The sequence below is a fragment of the Cotesia glomerata genome, linkage group LG7 (assembly GCF_020080835.1).
Source record: "Cotesia glomerata isolate CgM1 linkage group LG7, MPM_Cglom_v2.3, whole genome shotgun sequence".
Lineage (NCBI taxonomy): Eukaryota > Metazoa > Arthropoda > Insecta > Hymenoptera > Braconidae > Cotesia > Cotesia glomerata.
Genome location: NC_058164.1, coordinates 9,754,431 through 9,762,917, shown reverse-complemented (window position 1 = coordinate 9,762,917; position 8,487 = coordinate 9,754,431). Strand labels below are relative to the sequence as shown.

At 27.0% G+C, this 8,487-nt stretch overlaps 1 protein-coding gene across 1 annotated transcript; it reads right to left on the bottom strand.

The window, feature by feature from the left end:
* Positions 1-1,407: 1,407 nt before the first annotated feature.
* LOC123269419 (gametocyte-specific factor 1 homolog) lies at positions 1,408-6,324 on the bottom strand. The gene is made up of 4 exons (XM_044735102.1): positions 6,222-6,324; positions 5,886-6,124; positions 4,967-5,278; positions 1,408-2,109 (listed from the first exon to the last, which is right to left on the bottom strand). Exons 2-4 carry the CDS (start codon positions 6,057-6,059, stop codon positions 1,768-1,770), a joined length of 828 nt encoding a protein of 275 aa, XP_044591037.1. The 5' UTR covers positions 6,060-6,124; positions 6,222-6,324; the 3' UTR covers positions 1,408-1,767.
* Between the last annotated feature and the right edge of the window lie 2,163 nt (positions 6,325-8,487).

Sequence of the window (8,487 nt, the reverse complement as noted above, 5' to 3'; positions counted from 1 at the left end):
CTCAATTTTTATCAATTAATTCGAAAATTAAAATATTATTAAACAATTTAACAAACTTATACTTTGTACATTGCATTAGCTAATGAATTTCTTAATTCGATGTATATATAATTAAATATTATTGTATTTTTCTGGTGTCTATGCACAGGTGTCATGCATCTCTATAGAATGTATATCAGAAGTAAAAATAAATAAATAAATAAAATAAAAAATAAAATTTTTCACCAGTCGAAAAATAGTTTACATACCTAAAAATAAAAAAATCTCAATTTTTCAAAAGTTATTAATCACAATGATTTCAAATTTTGATCATATCAGAGTTTAACATATGAGAATCTAATTTTAGGAAGATAAAGCATTTTTTCGATTTTTTAAGTCGAGCGGTTCAATTGCCCATGGTTCAATTGACTCATTTCTTCCCTAGGGGTGTGCGAATAGTGTTCAAATCGAACCGAATACTACTATTCGATTCGAAATTCAAATTGAACAATCCGATTCGAATTTGTGTCGAGTAATTCTTAAGTTGAAATACTCGCACACTTCTATCAAAAAGCATTTTAAATAGCTCTAATAATAAGTATTGGATAATGTTCATAATTTTAACGATTTGAACTCTCGAAAATCAGAAAAAGAGTCTTTAATCCCGAAAATTGCCGAGTTTTAGCAGAAAAATCTTCAACTCGAGAGAAATTCGTCTAAAACTTTTATTAGTGGCATGAAAATTTGTCAAATACATCTAGGGAAAGCATTGTAGATAGGGCTAGCTAGTAATAGCTATTAAATAATTTCCATAGTTTTAACAATTTGAACTCCCGAAACATTTTCAAAGCGTGAAGTTCGAATAGTTCAAAAAATTCGAATATACGATTTGAATTATCGTCGAATAATCCGTAAATTCGAATATTTTCACATCCCGATTATCAATATATTAAGGAACTATCTGTAATTATTCTTAGACCATTCAGAAAATCACATCGACACTATAGAATGTTTCATACAAATTACCTGATAAAGAATTTTAAGCTAGCTATTAAATTATTATTTAGAAGAGATTTTTCAACAAATCTACAATAACATCGCCATTCGAACCATCAATAATTAAAAATTTTTCCATTTTATCAAGCTATTAAATGAAAAATAAAACAATAATTTTATACACGGAAAAAAATTATATGAACTATTTTTATAATAGTTATAAATATAAAAATATTTGCTTACAAAATAGTAAAGAGATTTATCCTCTTAAAATATTAGAAGATTTAAATAAAGCTTCCTAGACGATAAATTTTTATTGAAACACTAGATTTAGCTTATAACAGCCTTACTATAAAAGGATAATTTTCATGCACGAATAAATGATCGGCTAACTGTTAATCTGTTTGGTAGAAATTAAAAAACAATGTATTGTGTAAAAGATCATTCATTCATTTCAAGTCAATATTAATTAGACAAACATTTAATTTTTTTTAATATCGTGTCAAAAAATAGAATTTTAATATATGCTGCTTAAGACATTATTAAAAGCACAATAAAAAAACTTGCTAAATATTAAATTAGGTTATAATACAATAATTGGGAGTTAAGAAATATATGTAAGTATCTTTAGGGTATAAAACATAGCAATATATGAATTATTTCCCTTCTATTTAAACAAATAAAACAATATAAATTAATTAAAAACTGCTTGTCAGTTGATTATTGACTATTATATAAAATTAATTAAACATCACCTACGTTATATTTTTTAAGTAGTCTAGAGGTAGTGTTTTAATAATCTGCTTCTTCCAGAAAATAGTCCGTCTCAGTTTTAGTGTCTTCAATAAGTTTTTCTTTGGATTTAATAGAAGTATCCAAGTCAGCAGATTTATTACTTCTTACCGGGGATGCGATTGCACCACTGTCATCATCTTCAGCTCCACTTACGTTCCAACCTTTACCTGAGTCTTCGAAAATTTCGTGTTCAGTGGATATATTTACAGGCAATCCTTGATAAATGCTTCCGTCTTCAGGAGTATCGTCTTCGATACCCTTATCTTCAAGTGCGGTTGGTCGATGCGTATTCTCGAGTTGAGCCTTGTTTGATCGACGACCGCCATTTTGCATTTCAGTCTATATTTTTAAATAATAAAATAGAAGTATAAGTTATTAGATATAATTTTAAATAATTTTTTGAGATTTTACTGTACTTTTGACATTTCTTACTTTACTGGCTTAACATACTAATTATTAATACACAGAAAAAAAAATTTACTTGAATCAAGTAAATAATTTTGAAGAATTTAATCTTCTTAATTTGAGTAGAAAATTTCTTAAACTAAGAAATTTTTCTTGGTTTAAATAAATTTTACTTAATTCAAGAACTTTTCTTGATTCAAGACAATGAAACTCTTCAAAATTATTTTCTTAGTTCAAAAATTTTTCTCTTGAATCGTTATTTTATATGTATATACGTTATGTATAGAATATAAGAGTAGAACTGTAGATGAAAGAATACGTCTTTTGACAGATGTTATTGTAAATAGTATTGATGCCGTAGCACCAATAAAAAAATTTACGTATAAAAATAAATGGAAACATAGTAAATGGTTTAATAGTCAAATAAATGAATTAATAGGTCTAAGGGATAAAGCATATCAGGAATTTAAGAATAAAAATTGTAAATTTTCATGGGAAAAGTATAAAAGATTGAGAAATGTAGTAGTATCTGAAATAAGAAAAGCAAAAAAAGAGTATTATGAAAAATTGGTTGACTCTCAAAGAGGAAATTCAAAAAGGCTATGGAAAAGTATGAAATCTATAGTAAGCAATATAAATCAAAGCGAAATAAAATTAGAAATTAGTTTTAATAATGAATTAGTCAGAGATAATGCGTGTATTGCTAATAAATTTAATAATTACTTTGTAGAGAGTGTTGAACATATTGTCAAGGACATTGATAAAAGTGATTGTCTCGAGAATGACTTTGGGTATGATGAACCAATAACGAGTTTTGATAAATTGATAGAAGTAGATGAAACGGAATTAAATAAGATAATTAAAAAGATAGATAAGAACAAGGGTAAAGGAAATACAATATCTTATGATATGATCAGTAAAATATGGAATGTCGATAAAGTGGTAGTTAGACAATTAATTAACTGTAGTTTAGAGTCATCAAAAATTCCGAATGAATGGAAAAACTCGTTGATTCATCCTATACCTAAAGTTAAAGGTACTAATAAGGCGGAGGAGTACAGACCGATTAACACATTACCTGAATTAGAAAAAATTTTAGAAGAAGTGGTTAAAAATAGATTAATAGAACACCTTGATAGGAATAATATATTAAAGGAAGAACAGTCGGGCTTTAGAGTATATCATTCGTGTGAGACAGCATTACAAAATACAATGTGTGAATGGAGAAATGAAATAGATCAAGGTAATATGATAGGAGTAGTTTTTATAGATTTTAAAAGAGCATTTGAGACGATTGACAGAAATAGACTAATAAGAAAGTTAGAAATGTATGGTGTGAGTGGTAGTGCATTGGAGTGGTTCCAATGTTACTTAAATGATAGAACTCAACAAGTGAAATTTGGTGAGGCTATCTCAGATAGGATTTCTGTCAATCACGGTGTGCCGCAAGGATCTATTTTGGGGCCCCTGCTCTTCATTTTATACATAAATGATGTTGTAGATATTGCAAAAAAGTATGGCTGTAGATGTAAATTATTTGCGGATGATAAGATGTTATATTACAGTGCAAAAAATGAAAAAGAAATAGAAAATGTTTAAAATAAGACATTGGAGGGTCTAGGAGTGTGGCTAAATGTTAATTCACTTAAAGCGAATGTTAAAAAGACTGTCTTTATGTTAGTTAGAGATAGAAGAAAAAAGAATGTTAAAAGCATAGAGTTGTTATTAGCAGGGGAAAAGATTATGCAATGTAGTGAAACCAAATATTTAGGTGTAATGTTAGATGAATTCCTATGTTTTGATAGGCATACTTACTATGTTATTAAAAAAGTCAACACTAGAATTAATTTAATGTACAGACTGAGTAGTTATGTAAGTGATTACACGAAAGTATTGATTTCTAAGTCGATGATTGCTCCGTATTTTGACTATTGTTCAACTCTTTTGATAAATGTTAATAAGGAATGTGTGAATAAATTACAAAAATGTCAGAATAAAGCGATGAGAATAATACTCAGAGTAAATAGATATACACCTATTAGATGTATGCTAGATGCACTATGTTTTCTGTCTGTTGAAGAAAGGATTAAATTTAATGTGTGTGTGTTTGTATATAAGATGAAAAATAATTTGTTACCAGACTATTTAAATAAAATTGTTATAGATAATGAACATAATTATAATACAAGATACAAAAATAGACTAGTGGTACAAAGAACAAGAACTGTGAGTGCTCAAAAAACAATAAACATGTATGGTTTTTCATTATTTAATATGTTAAAAATAGAGACAAAAAATGCAAGTAATTTAGTATTATTTAAAAAATTACTGAGAGAAGAAATAAGAACAAGAAAAATTTAAAATTATAGACAGAAATCAAGTGCTGATCTGTAATAAAAGATCTAAGATCTTTTAAAAATTTTTTTTTTTTTTTGTATGCTGTAGCTTAAAAAGCTAAATAAAGAAACTATTATTATTATAATTATTGTTTTTTTTTGAGTGTATGCTATTACGAATCGCAAAAAAATACAAAAAATACAGTACATCAGAAAGCTTTAAATTGATAAAGTATGTAACTATGTTGCATTTAATGTAAATAAAAATTTTGTATTAAGTTTTGACCATACTTTTCATAAATATATGTAGATGATACGAAGTTACCGGGTCGTCTAATTTGTTAATAAAAACGGTAAGCTCAAATGAGCGATTAAAAGTCAATAGAAAAAAATAAAATCCAAACTGTACAACGTAATTTCAATTTCAATGGATAATAACAACGTAGTAATTTTACCGTTTGTCTAGCTTCTAGAGCAGCATGTCTCATAACTTCTTTTCTACGGAAGTTCTTTCTCGCGGACTTGGCTTCACCATTCATTGACCGGAACACTGGTTCATGAATTTTAGCTTCTTCAGGATTGTACGCCGGGCCGTCGATAAAACATATTTTCTCTTCTTGGTTAGATGTACCAATAGCTTCGAGAGCCCTCGTCACTTGATCTACAGCATCATCGAAAGGAACTACTCCAGAGTAGTTGGGTTTTTCCGCTATCTCAGTACTCACAACAAAAATCTTCGCATAGCTCTCACACTCCGACAGGTGTTTCTGTTTCAGTAAAAAATATACATTTAATTTAGTCATACAGGGTAACTATTTGAATTCATAGCTGTCGAAATTATTTTAATACAAGATAAGAAAGTTTCGTTGAAAATTGCAGAATACTAAAAAAAAATTTCTTTAGAAAAAAATGAACAATGTTGTAATAAGAAATCAATTTGGTGAATATTTTAAACAATTTTATTTCCTACCTGGAGAAATAAATATTTTTCTTACATTAAATATTTTGTTGAAAAAAAGTTTTCTAGATTTTTAAAAAAACAATTTTGGATAAAAATTCGCAAATTGCCTATTGAAAATGTTTTTTTTTTTTTTTTTTCCAAATCAAATAAACCTTTTTTCAACAGAAGTAATTGTAAGAAAAATTTTGATTTCTTCAGCTACGAAATAAAATTTTTTTTTTAATTTTTGATAAATGAATATCCTGTCACAACAATGCCTATTTTTTTTCAAGAGTCGAAGGAAATAAAACGGCTATAATAAATAAACAAAACAAAATAAAACAAAATAAAAAAAACAAAATAATAAATAATAAACAAAATAAAATGGCTATAAACTAAATTTTTAACTAAACACTTATCAGTGGATACGTTACCTTTTCCTCGTTAATATTAATTATATGCAAAGAGTTGTAATGGCATATCATTTTATCTACTAGGCCATTAGCCTTTAAACACTTAATTAGATGTTTCTGCAACTTTGACTTCAAAATTCGATGAGCATCGTCAATTGGACACGATACCATCGGATCTTCATATGCTGCGTCCATTTTTGTTGAATATTTTTGGATTTGAAAGTCAAAAAAAACTAAAACTCGAATTTATAAAATAGTAATAATTTTACAATTATTCTTTGCGAATATTTTGTATCGAAGTCAATTAAAATACGATAAAAAGAGACGCCTTCTGATTTACGCGTTGTCAGACTTCTGAATTTACGGAGTGTTAAAAGAAAAGTAAGCGTGCTTCTCCAAGCAGACCAACTCTCGCACTGCAGCACTGAAAGCTTGGGAATGCCTAAAGTCTATGTCGAAATTTTCCAGCTTTACTATTATCCCTCCCTTTATCTCTAAAATTATTTCTTGTAAAGTAAAAAAAATTCCAAAACTAACATTTTGATAATAAGAAGATTAAGATTATTATCCTAACAGAAAAAATAACTTTTTTTTTGAGCAATAAAATTAAGCATTTCATTCGTCAGTAAAAAAATCCCTTATACTTTTGAAAATTCGGATCCTTGTCTAGAGTCTAAATCCTTACCAAGGGGCTAGATCATTATAATATTTACTTGTTTGTTTTAGACCATTGAATATAATCTCCAAAATAGACAATAGATTTTCGAAAACCCATTTCCTCATGAAATTAAAAATTTTAAAGATAAATGTTATTTTTATAAGCGTTTCTTCTTATTGCAATTAATTAATAAATAAAAATATAAATATAAAATAAATATTTGTAATGTCATGAACGAGGGGTAGTGACGTCAATTGTATTTAACAGGTAGTAGTCTGGTAACTTATGCCCATTTTCATGACTTCTTTGGAGGGTGGTTTTTTATAGGAAAATAAAAATGAATTATCTTGAATTTTAGTGTTTTTATTTACATATTGAAAATATAAAAAAAAATTTATTTGAAAAAATTTAATAGTTTATTAATATTATTATTGTCACTCGAAGTTGGAACCTCTTGATGTTATCTGAAATCAAATATTCTTGATTATTCTTAATCTATAGACATGTCATTCTGGTCGGAACTACTGAAGTTAAATTTCAAGGGTAAATAACAAAATGGCAGACTTTGAAAAAAAAAGTCCTTTTATTTTAGCAAAGAAAGGGTTGTAAAATAAAAAGTTAGGGGTGAAAAAAATTCTCGTTGGTACCGACGAGAACTATAAGTGTGTAGAACAGCCTGTTAAAATTTGAAAGCAATCGGTTCAGTAGAAAAAAAGTTAGGACCCGGGCCACCCACGTGCATTTTTTTTGAGGTTCCAACTTCGAGTGACAATAATAATAGTAATAAACTATTAAATTTTTTCAAATACATTTTTTTTTATATTTTCAATATGTAAATAAAAACACTCTAAATATTCAAGATAATTCATTTTTATTTTCCTATAAAAAACCACCCTCCAAAGAAGTCATGAAAATAGGCATAAGTTACCAGACTACTACCTTATCAATAAATTTAATTCTTTTATCGCATGAGGGTACTTATTGATCAGGCGTGTGGATTCCAAATTTCTAAGCTATGAAATTCAAAGCGTACTTATCACGATAATTCGAATTTATTTAATTGGCTTATCTTGTCTAGTATCAAGCGTATTGAATTTTTGAACATACAATAAATATTTGTATATTTATTTAAATTGTTAAAAATTAATTTTTTTTTTAAATATTTATAACATACCGGACAATAAATTCAACAAATATTTACCTAGGAGGTCTATGCTTAATATAATTCTATCTAGTTGTTGTACAGAAAAAATAAAAACAGAAAAATTACAGTTAACATAGTAATAAGCGTTTCTCCAAAATTAAAACTGGAAAAATTACAGTTTTATAACTTCAATTTTGAATATTGATTTTGACAAATTTTAATGTAATTAAAATTTTTTAAAAATAAACACAGAAGTTTCAAAAATTATAATCTGAAATTTAAATTTTTATTTTTTTTTTCAAAACGCCACGGTACAATGTAAAATGCAATTTTTCTTTTTTCGTATACATTTTCAGTTCCGAATTCATAAGCTTACATAACTTTACTGCAAATTAAAAATTTTAAGTAGGTACCTGGAGGAAAAACTAAATACAAAGATTATTTGTTTGACAATTCGCTGTTTTATTTTATTTTTATAATATATCTTATAAGTCTTTAATCCGTACAGTGTGTATTCAGATACATAGTATTTTATAAATTCTGACTACAAATTATTTTTCATTAATTTAGTCTTTTAGTGATAACTTATTAGCAGCTAGAACGAATAATAACTCGATTATAAATTCATGTGTATCATACACATATCATTCATATGAAACCAAATTACCAATAAATCGGCCATTAAAATCGTTAAATTTTTACATTAATTTCGATATTATGTACAGACTATACAGTATCTCATATCAGCAGTGATTTCATATTATTTTCTGACAATCTTAAAATTCATCTTAATATGACCTAAAGCTTGAAATAATCTTTTC